The sequence below is a fragment of the Cannabis sativa genome, chromosome 4, assembly GCF_029168945.1.
Source record: "Cannabis sativa cultivar Pink pepper isolate KNU-18-1 chromosome 4, ASM2916894v1, whole genome shotgun sequence".
NCBI classification, from domain to species: Eukaryota; Viridiplantae; Streptophyta; class Magnoliopsida; order Rosales; family Cannabaceae; genus Cannabis; species Cannabis sativa.
In genome coordinates, this window is record NC_083604.1 from 75,516,570 (window position 1) to 75,534,665 (window position 18,096).

The 18,096-nt window shown below is 30.0% G+C and overlaps 3 protein-coding genes across 3 annotated transcripts; 2 read left to right on the forward strand and 1 right to left on the reverse strand.

The window, feature by feature from the left end:
- The first annotated feature begins 2,460 nt into the window (after positions 1-2,460).
- On the forward strand, positions 2,461-2,981 carry LOC133037162 (B3 domain-containing protein At1g49475-like). The gene is made up of 2 exons (XM_061114005.1): positions 2,461-2,865; positions 2,943-2,981. Exons 1-2 carry the CDS (start codon positions 2,461-2,463, stop codon positions 2,979-2,981), a joined length of 444 nt encoding a protein of 147 aa, XP_060969988.1.
- On the forward strand, positions 2,540-4,455 carry LOC115713778 (B3 domain-containing protein Os06g0112300-like). Its single transcript, XM_061113082.1, has 4 exons — positions 2,540-3,136; positions 3,233-3,509; positions 3,614-3,760; positions 4,128-4,455. Exons 1-3 carry the CDS (start codon positions 3,017-3,019, stop codon positions 3,637-3,639), a joined length of 423 nt encoding a protein of 140 aa, XP_060969065.1. The 5' UTR covers positions 2,540-3,016; the 3' UTR covers positions 3,640-3,760; positions 4,128-4,455.
- A 2,257-nt stretch (positions 4,456-6,712) lies between these two features.
- On the reverse strand, positions 6,713-17,150 carry LOC115712191 (B3 domain-containing protein LOC_Os12g40080-like). Its single transcript, XM_030640442.2, has 12 exons — positions 16,996-17,150; positions 9,920-10,304; positions 9,635-9,837; positions 9,246-9,537; positions 8,978-9,102; positions 8,564-8,852; positions 8,342-8,473; positions 8,118-8,242; positions 7,701-7,986; positions 7,480-7,617; positions 7,267-7,391; positions 6,713-7,158 (listed from the first exon to the last, which is right to left on the reverse strand). Exons 1-12 carry the CDS (start codon positions 17,080-17,082, stop codon positions 6,904-6,906), a joined length of 2,442 nt encoding a protein of 813 aa, XP_030496302.2. The 5' UTR covers positions 17,083-17,150; the 3' UTR covers positions 6,713-6,903.
- Between the last annotated feature and the right edge of the window lie 946 nt (positions 17,151-18,096).

Sequence of the window (18,096 nt, forward strand, 5' to 3'; positions counted from 1 at the left end):
TGTATTACTATTTTTTTTAAAATGTGAATTATTTGCACCAATTTATTCAGATTAACCAATTTTCAGTATGAATTTACTTTAATTTACTTCAGAAACATTAAATAACAACCTAGTTATCAAGGAAAACATTTAAAATATTGGTAGCTTGTATTTTTTGATTAAACAACTCATAAAAAAACTTTACTACAACTTGAAAATAACTTGGTCTAACATAGTATTTTCAAGTTAAAGATAAGATATTTCAAAACAACGCAAACGAAACTTCATAACAACATGAAAATAATTTTTTTATTCTTTTTTTTTTTTATATTTTGAAATTTATGTTTATACTTTCATCTTTTCAATTTTTATTTTTAATGTTGAAAATTATGGAAAGATTAATCCTACTGAATAAATAATTCAATTATTTTTAGATTAGATGAGTCAAGATGTTAACAACGCAAACGAAACTTCATAACAACATGAAAATAATTTTTTTATTCTTTTTTTTTTATATATTTTAAAATTTATGTTTATACTTTCATCTTTTCAATTTTTATTTTTAATGTTGAAAATTATGGAAAGATTAATCCTACTGAATAAATAATTCAATTATTTTTAGATTAGATGAGTCAAGATGTTATGATACAATATTTTTTTTTCTTTTTCTCTTGTCGTCAACACAATTATTTCTCTATTTCATTATTTATTATTCTTAATAATAAAATTACATCAATTTCTCATTATTTTTGTGTTGTTATTGTATTTTTTGTACATCTTTTATTTTATGATCATGGACAACCAAAAAAAAAAAAACATGACAACAAAGTTAAAACAACATAGTTTTATTTTAAAATTTTAAAACACACTCACTGTTCTCATTATACTGTCCAGAACTTCAATTCACTGTTTTCATTCCAGATTTTCAAAAAATACCAGAAAATACGAAAATATATGAACGAAAAACCACCAATATATGTGAATCAACTAAACAATAATTGATTAAAAAAATAATTAAAGCAAACATACTAATCAACATCAGATTTGTTTTTACTAAGAAAAACCCAGAAAATTTTGCAAGTAAATAAACATTTATGGAGATTTGCCTTAATCGTGACCTTCTCTTGTCAACTTTTCATGGAGATCTCTATTGCTGTCGTGTTTCCATGGCTGATCGAAAAAAGTTTCTTGCCGGAGTTCATGGTGATCGGTAAAAGCTTTCTCGTCGGCATTCATGGTGATCGGCAAAAACTTCTACATTGTTGGTGGTGTTGTTTGGAGAAGCTACATTGATTATGGAGTAGATCTTTGATTGTTTGGGTGAGCTCATGATAATTTCAGATCTAGAATATTTGAAAAAGTTATTGTAGAGACCGTATTTTTGAAAAAAAAAACTTTGAGTTTTCCTTTTTTGTTTAATTTCTTATATGAGAGTAAAAAAATAAAGCTATATGAGAAAAAATACCTTATTTTTATTTTGTTAAGCTGTGTTTTGAAGTCTTTTTCAAAAAAAAAAAAAAACTGTGTTTTGAAGTTGGATTTTAACAAAAAAAAAAAAAAAAAATGTAAGGGAAAAAAAGTAGAAAATAAAAAATAATGAATTTTTATTTGGTATGGAATGAAAAATTATATAGAAAACACTGGATTTAACCAAATTTTCTATATCAAACTTCAAAGATTGATTTTCTATATTAACCTTTTAAACATATACATATTTTTAAATTAATATGAGATGTCTAATCGTGTGTCAATTTCTTTACTTTTATTAGAAGTCATTACAATATTTTCTCTTTTTATAAATAAATGCTCACTTCTTGAGGTAGAGAAGAAAGAGTACTTGGAAGGCATGTGTTTATGAAGAAGTTTCTACAAATCCACAACCCCAAAAGGTTTGTTTGTTCTTTCATAACTTACCTTACCTTATCTTGGTAGAACCAGAAGTTTCAGATAGATTCAATCAGTTTGAGCCCTAAAAAAACTTAACTTATGTTTTTGTATTGTGCATGTGATCAATGTTTGTGTTTTGAGACCTGTTGTGTTGGTCTTTGGAAACTGGCAAGTGTCAAAGCCCTTAAATTTCTATTCTCATAACTAATAATAATTTCCAACTAATTAATCAACTTTACCCATTTCAAACAAGAAATCAATGAATCAATGGAAATGTTGGGAATTTTCCAAAGAATATATTGTGAACTTTATTGAAGGAATAAACCCCTTATTTTAAACATAATGTATGGTAGGTTAAGGTAAAGAAGTTTTTTTTTTCTTTAATTCAACAATCAACAATGTCTACCAATTTTTCTCCTGTTACACCTTACATTTGTTGGATACTCTTACAAGATGATCTATTTGACAATAAGCTTGTAAGCTTTCCTTTTTAGTTATTTTAATTTCTTGGCTTGATGATATATAATAACAATAACTTTTGGCATTTTCTTTCTTCCATGCATGCTTAATTTCTAGAAAATTTCAAGTTAGTCTATGCTGAAATATGGGACTAGTACTATTGATACATCAAACCCAATAGTCCTAAAAGTTCCTAGCGGTGGAGCATGGGAAGTTAAATTGACCAAATTTGATGATGATGATCATCTATGGTTGGGTGAAGGTTGGCCAGAGTTTGCAAGGCATCACTCCATAAAATGTGGATATACATTGTATTTTAGAAATGAAGGCCAATCTAGATTTCATGTAGTCATAGTGAATGAAAATGGATCAGAAATAGATTACCCTGTTAATGATTCCAAACATTTTGATAAGATAGATCCCGATTTCGATGAGCTACCCTTACCCGAGATAGGTGAAGAAAACCAAGATCTTCATTGTGATGATAATATCTTCAACAGTCAGTCACCACCATTTCCTTCTCCAAAGAAAAAAGCTTTGGTTAAATTGTTTTGTATTGTATATTACATGTTTATGTTAGTGTTTTATTAACATTTTGATTTTGCATAAATTTACAGGGAGGTTTAAGGCTTGTGCTAAATGGGGTGATGGATTAGGAGAACATTTTGTTGTTCCTAGCATTAAGACTTTAATGACTACAAAAGAGAAAGAAAAAGAAATAGATTTATCTAGGAATGAAAACTTGGCATCCCAAAATCCATTTTTCAAGTCTGTCATACAAAAAGCACATTTACATAATCAATATGACATGGTAAGTTTTCTTTGTAAATTAATTAATACAGTTATACTAATTTTGTCTTTATTTATACAGTTATACTAATTTCTTTACTTGTTTTAATGATTTTAGGCCTTACCAAAAGATTTTTGGAGACAGAATGTGGATGAAAACTCTTGCCATTATATTACTCTATATGTTCTTCATGATCAAAACAAGATTTGGCCTGTAAGACTTTATGCACGTCTTAGAAGTACTTGCCCATTTCGAAGGGCTGCATTTCGAAAAAAGGATTGGCAGAGATTTGTTGATGAAAATCATTTGAAAGTGGGAGATGTTTGTATCTTTGAACTTATTGATAAAAATGAAATGAAGTTCCAAGTTACCATTAATCGAGCAGATTCTGAAGGTTAGTAACTTAATTAACAATAAGGTGAATAAAGGTTCAAAATTATTTACATTTTAAGTGTTCTTGAATTTAGTATGCTAATACAACTTTGTTGATATGTTAAGGACAATACTATGAAGTTTGGGACTAGCAGCAAGGCTATTAATGGCACTGCTTCATCTTCAAAGGATGGCAAATTGTTTGGAGGAGAGATTAAACAGTCTAATCCCACTTTCCGAGTGAAATTGGCGGTGTCTGGTTCTCGGGTGCAGGTATGATTTGTTACAGATTAATAAATCATTTTATAATTGAATGCCTCTTTTGAACAACAAAAAGTTTCCAACATTTCAGTATGGTCATATGTTTTTATATGTTTCATCAATTACTTAATTATGCATATGGGATTCTCTATACTCATTATAATTTTGATATTTACATATTATTAGAATGTGATTATGGCTGAGAAAGTAGAATAGGTTGAAATGTATGGTAAGATGAGAATAATGAGGTTTCATTTCAAAACCGATATTGATATTGACAATGAGTGGAGTAGCTTGCTAGCTAGCTTATGATCTTATAAATAGTATTAATAAGTTTTCACTTATTATTATTGTGAAACTACACATGAATATTTTTCAGCAGCGCATTCCAATCCGTTTTTCAAGGCAGTTTTTTAAGGAAAACCCGAAAGCTGTAAGACTTAAGGTGGGGAAGAACTGTTGGGATGTTAACTTGGCACATTGTGGAGGTGGAGTGGTTTTATGTGGTGGATGGCCTGCATTTGCTAAAGACAACAGATTGGTTCCTGGAGATTCTTTAATCTTCAAACTGATAACCAACCAAGTCAATCATACTTTGCTAGAATATCATTTCCCATTGTATTGGCAATTAGTAAATATCTATTTTAATTCATCTATGCTCTAACTAACTAACTATTATGAGTGTTTGTTTTTATTTAAAAGTTATTTTTGAAAGAGTTTGGATGAATTTTTCGTATGAATTCATCTCTGTTTACTTTGATTGAGTTGTAATCAGAATTGGATATTGTATCTTGATTGATTTCATAGGATTTCATAGTGAAAGTTACTTTACCCGATTCAATGGAACTCAAGCAATAGTCACCTAGAATGTGTTTCTAAGGTCAGATGAAGTTTGTAAATCTAGTGTTCTTGATTTGCCTTTTGTTTTGGGATTATTTTACAAAAACATAAAAACAACAAAAAAATTACAAAAATACGGTTTCACGGAATTTTAAACATTTGTACGATTTTTTTGATTTTATTTACATAAAATACGGTTTTTTTATATTGTAATCTTATTAATTTGTTGTTGATTTTTTGTTATATGTATGTTATTTTTTGTTGTTATTTTGATGTTATTTTCATGTTACTTTTATATAATTTTTTTGTTGATTTTATGTTGTTTTCGTATTATTTTTTAGAAAACCGTAAAAATGTAAAATAAAATATTCTTTGAACGTAAAAATGTAAATATTTTACAAAAAATTGTGTCTAATGTAATTATTCCTTTGGTTTTATATTCAAGTTAGAAATCTAGATCCAATCAATTAGCATTCAGATAAAATTGATTTTTCATCTGTTAAAAATCTACAGCTTTCCAACACAACTAGGATGCAAAGATTAATACAAAGAAATTGTGGTATTTTCAAAATTTTACATCAGATTATGCCTCCATAAAAAGATGTTGATGTTATTAAAACTCATACATTCAAATAGGCCCAACTTGTTTCAAAACCGAGCCCAACAAGCAAGCCGACTACACTCAAAGGAACCTAAGTGTTCGACCTAACAAAGACCAGCCCAAATGCAATGAAACCCTACACTAAATAAAACCCTAATATAAAATGGTTACACAAAAAAATCTGTGTAGTAGTAAAATTGTAAACTTTGATCCAAAATCTAGTAGTATTTTTGTAAAAGTCTCAAAATAAAACCACTTAAATCATGGTTAGGGTTTTAATATTTTCAAGTTCTTCTTCCTTCTTACAAGGGTTTTAGGTTTTAGGGGTTTACTCTCATCTCAAAAACACAGCCACACAAACCTAGTTCTATGATCGACTTAACGATTTCCACCTCTATAATCGATGATAGTTGATGATATTCTGAGAGTTTAAGCTTGAATGACCACTAAGATCAGTTTCCTTTGTCAATCCCTTCATGCGATGTTTAAACTTAGCTAGGTTACCATTTAGGTCCAATGTTTATCATGAAAGACAGATTCTAAACATTTACAAAATACTCTTCCCTTTAAGTCTAAGAACATAAATCCATGTCCGATTTATTGTTTCGTTTATCATATCGGATCTGACTTAACATCATCTATAACAAAAACAAATAAATTTAGATTTAATATTTCTCTTTTCTTCTTCCTATTTAAGGTTGTTCATCCGATCCAATCCGCATTTTTTTGGTCAAACAACATCCAATCCGCACTAAGTGCGGATTTCATTTTTTGGATCCAATCCAATCCGCACAATAGCTCAAATCTAATCCAATCCAATCCGCAAAAGTGCGGATTGGATCGGTTACTTTGGATTGTTTACTTTTTAATATTAAATTATTTAATATTTATGAAAAAAATATTTTTTTTTCTTCACATAACTAGCAACAAAATAAAACAAATTATAATTATTTTATGTCTACAACAACACATTAAATAAATAAAATAACAAATAACAAATTCAAAGGAAGAAAAAAATTGTATATATAAAAAAATATTTAATTTTATTGTAAATTGTATGTAGGAAAAAAATATATAAGAATAGAATATAAATTTTATCTATTAAGTTTGCAATATAATTGTATTATATGTATTAGACTTTTAAAAAACTATTTTCTTTATATTAAAATATTATTTGTATATATAATTTTTTAATTTTGTTATAAATATGTGTGGATTGGATTGGATCGGTTACTTTTACATGTCAATCAATATCCAATCCGCACAAGTGCGGATTTTGAATTTTCCAATCCAATCCAATCCGCACAAGTGCGGATATCCACACTTTGCGGATTGGATTGGATTGGATTGGATCGTGCGGATTGGATTGGATCGGTTATTTTATGAACACCCCTATTCCTATTTCCAATAAACAATTTTTTTTGTGAATTTATTAAAATATTTTTAGTGAAAAAGCAAGCTTACCCTATAGTAAATAGTACTTATATAAAACAAGGGTAAAATGTATTTCCAAACGATGTGGAGAAATCATAACTTGGGGAATTATAATAGTATCATAAATTCACAAACAAACACCAATATACACCAAAACACACTTCAAATATAGTACTTCAAGAGTCATAATATTAACTTCACAAACAATAAGTCATAATATTAAGGGTTAGTTAAAAGCAACCCTCCAAGAGAAAAACCTTCAGTATAATTACAAAAGCTACTAGTCTTGAGCCAAACCACTTTCTCTAAATATGTGAACTTTCATCTCAGCTTGATTGTTGTTAATTAGCTCAAAGATGCACACATCTTTTGGCATGAGAGAGTTTTCTACTGCAAATGCAGCCCATCCAGCACCAAACTCACATTTTGATGTATAAAGTAATAACTTCACAACCCAATATTTCTCACCAACCCATAGACTCATATCTTGAGCCTTTCCCTCTAAATATTGCCTTGCAAATTTCCTTGGAAAAGGCTGAAAGAATAAATAATCATAACTAGTATAAAATATTGATCTTTCATACAAAGTGGTATGGATTCATAACTAAACCATATATTTATAGAAGCAAAATTTTAAACATACCAATTGATATCCATACACGTGATTTGATCGCAAAACGACTTGGAAGTGAGGATTTTTTGAGAAGAATTTGCTGGCTGCCTTAGAAGCTCTGCCTTGATTGTCAGATTTCAGTTTCATAGACATGTCTGCATTTAGTTTATTATAAACAAAAATTTAAGCTGACTTTTCTTAAGTATTTGTTTGTTTGACATTATTATTGAATGAATCATATACCTGAAATATTAGGTTCAACTTTAATTTCCACTTGTTCTTTCTTTATATTCATGTTGTGATGAGCAAAAAAAGATTCAACTTTCACATAAGGATTTCTCTTTAGCTTGGAAGGTGTAATTGCTTTTCTCTTATTTGCAACTGAAAACAAGACTTGTAAGTAAGTTAATACTAAAAACCATAAATGCATTCAATTATAAATATTTGTTATGAGCATTTCTAACCTTTCTTGTTATATGCATCATCATAATCATAATCCTTATCAATGGAAACTTTAAATGAAACTTCATCCCCATCCTCAATAGTTAATTCAAACTTGCAGATATCACCGGCTTGCAGACTATTATCCAACGCGAATTCTCTCCAGCCTCGGCACAATTCAGCTCTTGAATATTCATTTGCCTGCCTCACCTTCAATTGGACAAACCAACATCTACCATCCGGAAGCCAAAGTCTTACCTCACATTCTTTCTTCTTAATGTATTTCTCCACAAACTTGTATGGCAAGACCTGTCCAAAAATGAAATGAATTATAAGAATACAACATTCTATATTGTGAAACATTGGAAATATATATATTATAGTTTTTGAGTAAAACAAAGAAATTGATAAGTTTTTATATACTAAACTAAGAAACTTACAAAATAACAACGACCAGTTGCATAAGTTTCGTGCATAATGACTGTGAAGGATGGCCTTTCAGATTGAGAAGAGCTTCCTCTTTCAAGAACTGTAGTTTGTTTTAGGCCACTTCCTTTTGGCATGGCTTAAGTTTTGCAACCAAATAAAATAATAACAAAAAAGTGAGTCTTTTGGGAATGGTCAAGAAAGTAAAATACTTGAATCATACACATCAGAAATATACCTGAAAGTTCAACTTTAGTTTTCTCATGTCCTTTCTTTATATTCAGTTTCTGATGAGTAAAAGAAGATTCAACTTTCACATGAGGATTTCTCTTTAGCTTGGAAGGTGTAGTTGCTTTTCTCTTAATTGCAGCTGAAAACAACACTTGTAAGTAAGTTAATACTAAAGCCATAAATCCATTTCAATTATAAATATTGGTTATCACTTATCAGCATTTCTAACCTATCTTGTTATATGCATCATCCACAACATTAGCACCCTTAACAATGGAAACTAGAATTGAAACTTCATTGCCATTGTTAACACTTAATTCAAACTTGCAAACATCACCCGTTCGCAGATTATTTTCTCGGGCAAATGCTATCCAGCCCCGGCATAATTCAGCCTTTGGTAATCCATTTGCCTGCCTCACCTTCAATTGGACAAACCAACATCTACCATCCGCAACCCAAAGTCTCACCTCACATTCTTTCCTATTAAGGTACTCCTTCACAAACTTGTACGGCAAGAACTATCCAAATGAAAAACAAACACCACATAGAAAATTGTAGTCAAACACTATATGTTATGGAAATAGATGCATACTAAGTTTTTGAGTAAAACAGAAAATTGAGAGTTTTTCATGTTTAAACTTACCAAATTACAATGACCAGTTGCATAGGCTTCACGCATAGTAACTGTAAAGGATGGCCTTTTAGTGTTCATAATTTTATGAGATTCTATTTTACTCGACCGACTTCCTTTTGTCATGGCATTAAGTTCTGCAACCTCATTAAAAAAACAAGCGATTATTTTGGGTTTCCTAGTACTTATAAACGACCAACAAATCCCACACTTAGTCGATGTGGGATCCTAACACAAGGACCAAATATTATGATAGAATATGTCAAAATTATGTTTTTACCTGGTAACAGAGGAGAGTTCACTACTCCATTTCCAGAAAAAGTAACAACTTCAAACAACATTACCCCAATACTCTTCCTCAAAACAAAGGCACAAATATCACCTACTTTCAAATCATTATGAATAGCGAATTCCTTCCAACCATGCTCGAGTCTAGCTTTGGGAGATCCTCTATCCAGTCTGACATAGTACTTAGCGGACCAGGTTCTCCCATCCTGAACCTTAAGGATCACATCTTGACAATTACTACTGCTACTGAGGAGGTAATATTTTGCAAAGAGCATTGGTATAACCTTCACAACAAAAGATCAAGAAGAATACATTAAGTCAATATGAGAAACATTTAAATTGAACTTGTAAGAAGCATATATATATATAATCACTAATTACCATATTATACTTAGCTCCAACAAAGGATGGTTGCATGTAAACCATGAAAAAGGGGTCTTTAGATTGAAAACCTTTAGCTCTCTTGACAGCTTCAGCCCTGTCTTTTGCATCCAACATCTGCCTACTTAAAAAGATTTCAGGTTTCATCCACCTTGGTAGGGAAGATTCTCCACGTACTTTATCAGACAAATCCCACTTCATGACTGAAAACATATTCAACACATTACACAAAACAATAAATATTAACAATTAACATGAAAACATTGCTCCATTAGTTTTAATTACCATAATCAGTACTAGTTTTCATTTTCTTGTGGGGCCTAGAACTGGAACATGGTATTGGAGAAAAGTTGTCCAAGACTTCAATAGAATCCTCATCTTCATCAATATCAACATTATGCTTCTCAAAAAGAGAATAATCTATCTCTGTAGTGGTTTTGTCGAATATGATAACATGGAATAGAGAGTTCTCTTCATATCTAAAGACTAAGAAATTTCCCCAACTTAAAGAACAATGTTGTGCAAATTTATCCCAACCATTTTCTATCCAAATCTTTCCATCACTAGTTTTTGTTAGTCCTACCTCCCATGTTGATCCACATGGTAGTTTAAGAAATACTTGACTTGATAAAGACCCACAATGTTTCACCCAAAATGTCTTTGGGATTTGCTGCACAAGACAAGATCAAAATAAAATGTTAGTGAAAGACAATAATTGACCAGAAAACATAACTACATCACTGCAGCCTAAGACCACACCATATATAAAATATATATATACACATATATAAATGCTCTAACAACTTCTTGCTAAACTATGTAATCAGTACTTAAAAAGAATATTATAGATAACATGAAACAAGACTAACTACGAGTCTATATACAAGTAAAATTTCTATCTATTTAAAAATAGACTTGGTACCAGATAAATTATATTTTTATTTAGATGTTATAACTAAATAGTATTACAATTAAAATATCAAAAAATATGAATGTAATAGCAATAATAATAAACAATCTTTAATATAACTAATTAAAATTTAAATATTTTTTTTATTTATAACGGGCACTAATTTAAACTACTTTTTTATAATAAATTAGATGTTATTTTAAATAAAAGTTTTACGTATGTTATAGTCTTTGAGTACAAATAGGTGTTAGATCAATACAAGACATTTTCAGCTCAAACTTTATTTGTTATCTTCACTCATACTCTCTGTGAAATGTTAGATTCTATATCACTCATAAAATATGCAACAACAAAATTCAATTCTATAGATAAACATATTACATATAATTATAAGTGTATAACTATAGATCTAAAGAATACCTTTGTTGATTCAAAGAGAAAAATTCAAATGGCGGAAGCGTACCTTAATTCATAGATAGTGATGATCTTAATCCATTTTGTAGAGATAATCTTTGTGGTGATTTTGGGTAATGATCTTCCAAGAAAACAAGACTTAGGTTTTCTAATTTTCTCTCTTGATGGGGAAGATGAGAATAGAAATTGGCTCTTGTTTCTTGGGGACCACTACCAATTTATAACCTCATAGCTAGGTTATTAATTTTAAGTATTTCTAATTTAGCCCCTCAATAAATTAGAAATATCGCTTAGGGTATCTACACATTTAGCCCATGACACTTTAATACCCAATGACCCACAATTACTAAAATGATCACTTTATTTTGGGTCAAGCTTCAAATAGCAATACACTAATATACATATGAGCCCATATTGAGGATTTTAATCCAACAATCTCCCACTTGGGCTACATATGTTTTCTGATAGTGTGTAACCTTATAAGCGCTTAACTTTTGCTATCATAATTATAGGTATTTCAAAACAATCTCGTCCATTAATTATACTAACATAGGATCAAAGCGGCCTTCGCAACATTTATCGTAGCTAAACCCATTAATGGTCACGTATATCAATATAACCAAATGACATAGATCAATCATGGATGCGTAGCATGGAAATTACATGCAAATGTGATCTTAGCATGTCTATTTCCAACTGGTCCTCCTTAATTGAGATCAATTCTTTATTAATTCTTTCTAACCTTATACTTAAACCTCAATAGAAAGAATACATTCAGAGTACTCAAAACTTAAATCCATACTTTATCTGCAGAATCAAACCATAAATATGTATCAGCTTGATAGAACATCTCAAATACAAACTCCCACTAAACCAGCACAATCTTAAATAATACCACATCCATATATGAGCAATACGCTCCTGAAAAGCCTTAAGTGGTATATTCTTAATGATCCAGATCACACAAAATATGGAGTTTGTCCTTATTATGTTCTATAGACACCTTATTACTCTGAACTTTATTTTAATAACAATTAGCTCAAAGTCAATGTGCCTCTGACCTTATAGAGTTCATGTTGTTATTAAAATGCAACCTGATTGATTTATTGTCACAAAATATATCTTTAATAGCTTTCAAAACCATTCTTAATTTTGCAGCCATATGTGACAAAAAATCTCACAACTAAAAGCTTTATAAGATCAGAATCAGAAATCTTAATGATCTCCAAACATTTTCTTTTTTCTGATTTCCGATAAGTGAACATATAGTATTTTGTTCTCCTTAAATTCCTTATAGCTTATTTGGCTGCATACCGAAAGTTCCTTATATGGTTACTTAAATATCTATCCAACATTCTTAATATGTATAAGTACAAATACATACATGCTTGAGCATATATTAGATTCCAATGTAAATTAAAAATCTTCTATATTTCTTGAATTCTAAGGTTGCTTTTAGGGCAATAATTTAGACACCTTATTTTCTTTAGCTACAAGCTTATCACCTGGTATAGTATCTTTCATGCCAAAAATTTTGAATACTTTATTGATATATCTCTTTTGTTATAATTCAAGAATATTTCAAGAACATTCTCAACATATATTGAATTCCTAATACAAAATGAGTATATCATTAATGGCAAGCAATTGTTCACCAATATAATACCAGGATCATATTCTTACTCCCACTGAACCTGTGATATATACACAATCATCAAAAGCTTTTATCTCAAAAAACCAAATGAGAATACTTAATGAAAATTGTGTAATTATTCACGAGAAGCTTACTTGAGTATACACATGGATTTTCCTAATTTGCAAACCATATTCTTTGGATCTTTGGACACAAAGTTTTCTCGTTGCACACATAACTTTTGTCATCAATATCATTATTGATAAATGACACATTAGTAATCCATTTGATATAACTCAAGACCATAATGAGCAGTCAGTGTCATGCTTGTCTTGAAATAGTCTTTCAATTAAACCAAAGAAAGTCTATTCAAAATAATAAATATATGCTTTATAAGTAATTCCTTACATGCAAGACATAATGTGCATTTCTCCACATTGCAATTTGCATCCCTCTTGATTATAAATATTTATTTATAACCAATTAGTTTTACACCTTATAGCAATAGGAAAAATACCAAAACTTTATTGTCTCACATCAATTTGTACTCTTTATTTATGATATCAGTCCAGTTTCGAGAGTTGGAACCTTCATGGCATGATAAAAGTTGATTGGATCATCGTCTATCATTCCATTATTTCCTTATGTCCTTTCTCTCATGGATTTCTTTAATGACACTGACCTTTGAGGTTGTTGAGTTTGATTATCTGAAACATTTACCATATCTTGATTGAGAAGTTGTTTGATATTGTCTTATCAAGGTTCTGGATTCACTTATTGATCAATGAAAGTCATGAAAAACTAAACATTGTCAAAAGTGATAGTTGGAATTGAGTTTAACGTCAATTCCTTCTCAAGAACAATATCTATAATAATCTTATTTCTCTCCCAAACTCAACATCCTCAAAATTATTAAAGTTTCTCGTCTCAAAATTGAACCATAATGTGGGATCACAAAAATTGTAGCTTTTTTAATTACTAGAGTATACAGTAAAGTATAGTTCCTTACTATTTTGGAGTTCGCATTCCTTTTATGAGGCTTATAAGACCTCATCTTAATTGAACATCCACAAATAGAATATATCTATATGTTAGACTATGAGTCTAACCACAACCTTAGTTTATAAATAGTTTTAACTTATACTTTACTTGATACACAGTTCAAAATTTATGTTGCATTCTTAAGTGTTTCTCCTCAAAAAACGAGTTTCATGACGAAGAATGAATTATCACACTTCTAGTCATGTCCTTAGATAAATGTTAATTACATCTCTCAAATACCCTTCATGTTAGATTTGCCTAACATTTTGTATTGGAAGATGAAATTACATTTCTTTAGTATTTGTGCAAAATAATCTTAGACGTTATTCACTTGATTCGTCATACCTCCCATGGTAGTGTTAACCATCATAGTTAGTTTCAACGATTTTAATTTTCTTACCTAGTTGATTTGTCAACTATGGTTTAAAAATTTAAAAGAAACGTCTAAAGATTAATGCCTTATGAACAAAACAAGTTTCATTAGTCTGAAGACAAGATACTATTATTGATCATTCCATGAAACCATGAGGAAAGATCTACCAAAATATAGCATAAATTCTTAGATAATGAAACTTTTATTTTGTCGCTTGATTTCTTTATGTTTGTTTGTTACCCCTTTATAAAATCTAAAATTTATTAAATCAAGGGATCAAGAATTCTATTAAAAATAAATCCTTCTATTCTCCTTTTGGGAGATATAATCTTAATACTTATACCAAAGTATAATAGAATTCTCATGATTCAATTATATTTTGTACCATAAGAGAAATTATAAGGTTTCTTTATATGAGGCAAATTTCAATAAATACATAAATTAAAGAGCTAGTAGAACCAATATTGGAAAAGACTTTTAAATTCTAAATGAACAAGAATGTCCTAACTTATTCAAAATAGAATTCAAAACCAAAACTCATCTAGGTGATGATACTGTATAAGTCTTTTCCAAATCCAAAAAATAACTAGTCTTTAACCATAGTTTGAATATCCTTATAGCCTCATATGTAGATGTTTCACTTTTGCCCCTAAAGATGAATCTTTCATCATCACTTGGCTTTTAGTTTCATAGATAACCTTCCATAGTATACTTACATAAGAAATTTCATAAAAAATTACTTATTTAGTATAGTTAGGTACAATAAATTAAATCATTTACAAAACAAACCATAGTGAGAAACTTATTTTCATTAGATATGTCTAATGACATACTTGGAACACTTTAACCTTATTTTAATTCCTTTTGTAAAAGTCATAGATAATTCCATATCTAAAATCTTTTGCACTTTCTTTAACAGTGTTCCATATGCAACATACTGAATTTTATCTTTGTCCTTATCCTTTCTTTAAACAAGGTAGTTAAAGAAGCATATTTGCATCTTTCCTTTACTTAAAAATTTATCTCATTGGCATGAGAATTAACTTTATGTTGGTAGATATAACTAAAACATGAGCAAAAAAATAGAACAAAATAACCAAGGGTTCACAAAAGAATCAACATAACAAAATAAGTTCAAATAATGGCAAATCCCATCTCAAGATACCAAACACACCATTAATATCAAGTCTTTGGACAATAATATTAACTGTAAGCGGTACTCTTGTTGTAGCAATCAAATATTGACAATAAATCCTGTCAAACAATTTGTCAATCTTTGAATTTGTACATATTGTTCACATGGAAACCTTATAATTGTCACATATTTATCACCACAAGTATGTGTGCCCTCAAAATAAGTATAACCTTCCTTTGGGCCGATCAATACTTACATGAGAAACACACACACAAACATCTAACATTCCTCATGAGCAATCTACACAAGAGAGGTTGCTTTGGCGACATCATGTTTCAATCAACTCATTTAGAATGAGAGACAAACTTTAAAATTTTAGTATGCCAAATTTGAACAAAATTGATTCAAATGAGTTTTGACTTTATCTCAATATATAATAACACATCAATCCCAAATAAAAAATAATAAATACAATAAATATATACTAAATAACATTTTACCAAATCCTTAATTTCCATATATATATATTTAAATAATGAATACAATAAATACATACCAAATAATATCTTACCAAATCCTCAATTCCCATATATATATTTACATAATGAATACAATAAATATATACCACATAATATCTTACCAAATCCTCAATTCCCATATATATATTTACATAATGAATACAATAAATATATACCAAATAATATCTTACTAAATCCTTAATTCCCATATATGTATATCCAAAAGCTTAATCCCCTTAATGAAAAAAAAATACTACGAAATTGATATTAGGATAAAAGATATAACATGTATTTTGAATTTATTGGTAACTGTAGTAATAATTTGGAATGAGTATTGTTGTAATCTCGAGGGTGTGCTACTGTAATTCATAACTTATCTTAAACCATTGATTCAATGGCAATCAAACATCAAGTTATATTTATACGGTAGTCATAAAAAATCAATACATCAATACATCAGAGGAGAACGATATATTATGAAACCAAAACAAATAAATAAAATTTCAACCCAAAAAATAGCATTACTTAATCATCATGATATAAACATATATAAATTTATATCTCAAGCCAAAAAAATGGAAAGACCATAACCCTAATTTTTAAATTTTCCAAATTTCTTTAACATAAACCTTAAATTCTCAAAGAATCAATCAAAAGTGGCTCTTGATACCACTTGTTAGATTCTATATCACTCATAAAATATGCAACAACAAAATTCAATTCTATAGATAAACATATTACATATAATTATAAGTGTATAACTATAGATCTAAAGAATACCTTTGTTGATTCAAAGAGAAAAATTCAAATGGCGGAAGCGTACCTTAATTCATAGATAGTGATGATCTTAATCCATTTTGTAGAGATAATCTTTGTGGTGATTTTGGGTAATGATCTTCCAAGAAAACAAGACTTAGGTTTTCTAATTTTCTCTCTTGATGGGGAAGATGAGAATAGAAATTGGCTCTTGTTTCTTGGGGACCACTACCAATTTATAACCTCATAGCTAGGTTATTAATTTTAAGTATTTCTAATTTAGCCCCTCAATAAATTAGAAATATCGCTTAGGGTATCTACACATTTAGCCCATGACACTTTAATACCCAATGACCCACAATTACTAAAATGATCACTTTATTTTGGGTCAAGCTTCAAATAGCAATACACTAATATACATATGAGCCCATATTGAGGATTTTAATCCAACATGAAACTCTAACAATATTCCTCAAGTGAAAACAGAAAATAGTTACAAGGGGAAAAAGAAAATTCTGTACTTGAATAATACATATAAATGTCATATTTGGTATATATATATATAGGTACTTTGTACTTACTATCTTGTTGTCATGAAGAGTTTTCTGAAGAATAATCTTGAAAAAATGAGGAGGTGTAGGATTAAACTTTGTGTGAACATTGGCCATTGTTGAACAGTAGCAAAGAAAGAAGTCTTACAAAAATTCAGGTAAAAGCTTGCCACTAATCTACTAATTAAGACCAAAGGCGATGTCCTCTCAAGATAATAGCAAACTCTTTCTTTCTCTTATTAATTACTTATTGTCTGTCTCTCTCTATATGTATTATAGCATCATATTTATTAATGTATTTATTAATTGTTGTGGAAAATTAAATTAAAACTGCCACATATGTTTATTTTGATATGAAAATCTTAATGATGATGCAGAGCAGGGCCTGCTTTAATGCTACTAGCCGTCGTTTTATTTTCTTCTGTTGGCAGTTATTAATTACCTGTCCCAGCCAACACCACCTGTAAGAGAAGAAAATAAGTAGTTGTTTTTTTTTATTAAAGTGATTATATATAAAAATACATTGTAATTTAGGATTTGATCCTAGGACCCAATATATGTACCCTCCCATGCCTTTCTATAGCTACTTGAACTAGCTTCAATTGGTAAAGTAGTTGTGTTTAGTGTTTCACAACTTCAACTTAAATTTGTGCCTGTGATGCTTGCCCGATCCATATTATATCGTACTTTTTAAAATATAAGTCATGTCGTGCCATAAAAAAATGTAGTGTGCTGTCTTGTGCCAATATTTTTTAAAGATAGGCTTGGTATGTCCTGTAAGCTTTGTGGTCCGGGTCCCGGTTCCGGATCCTAGGTCTGGGGTCACGGTCCTTGTTCGGGCCTCTTGGGTTCGGTCGCGGATTCGGTCGCGCATTCGAGTCTCGGGTCTGCTCCTAGGTGCGGGTCCTGGGTACGGTACCCGGGTCCGGGTCCGAGTCCTGGGTCTGAATCCGGGTCTGGGTATGGATCCTGAGTTCGGTCCAGGTCTCGGATCCCAGATCCGAATCCCGAGTTTGGGTCTCGGGTCCGAATCACAAGTCTGGGTCCGGATCCCTGGATCTAGATAAAAGATTAGAGTTGACCCTGAATCATTTGTAAATATTATAATACAAGTTAATACAGATCATTTAT

Excerpts from the sequence above, each read along its gene's own strand:
- LOC133037162 (XM_061114005.1), top strand. The coding sequence starts at position 2,461 with ATGCTGAAATATGGGACTAGTACTATTGATACATCAAACCCAATAGTC. Across the intron at positions 2,866-2,942 it reads CTCCAAAGAAAAAAGCTTTG|GGAGGTTTAAGGCTTGTGCT; the intron begins GTTAAATTGTTT and ends ATAAATTTACAG.
- LOC115713778 (XM_061113082.1), top strand. The coding sequence starts at position 3,017 with ATGACTACAAAAGAGAAAGAAAAAGAAATAGATTTATCTAGGAATGAA. Across the intron at positions 3,137-3,232 it reads TACATAATCAATATGACATG|GCCTTACCAAAAGATTTTTG; the intron begins GTAAGTTTTCTT and ends TAATGATTTTAG. Across the intron at positions 3,510-3,613 it reads TAATCGAGCAGATTCTGAAG|GACAATACTATGAAGTTTGG; the intron begins GTTAGTAACTTA and ends TGATATGTTAAG.
- LOC115712191 (XM_030640442.2), bottom strand. The coding sequence starts at position 17,082 with ATGGCCAATGTTCACACAAAGTTTAATCCTACACCTCCTCATTTTTTC. Across the intron at positions 10,305-16,995 it reads CTCTTCATGACAACAAGATA|CAAATCCCAAAGACATTTTG; the intron begins GTAAGTACAAAG and ends TGTCTTGTGCAG. Across the intron at positions 7,987-8,117 it reads CAACTGGTCGTTGTTATTTT|GTCTTGCCATACAAGTTTGT; the intron begins GTAAGTTTCTTA and ends ATTTTTGGACAG.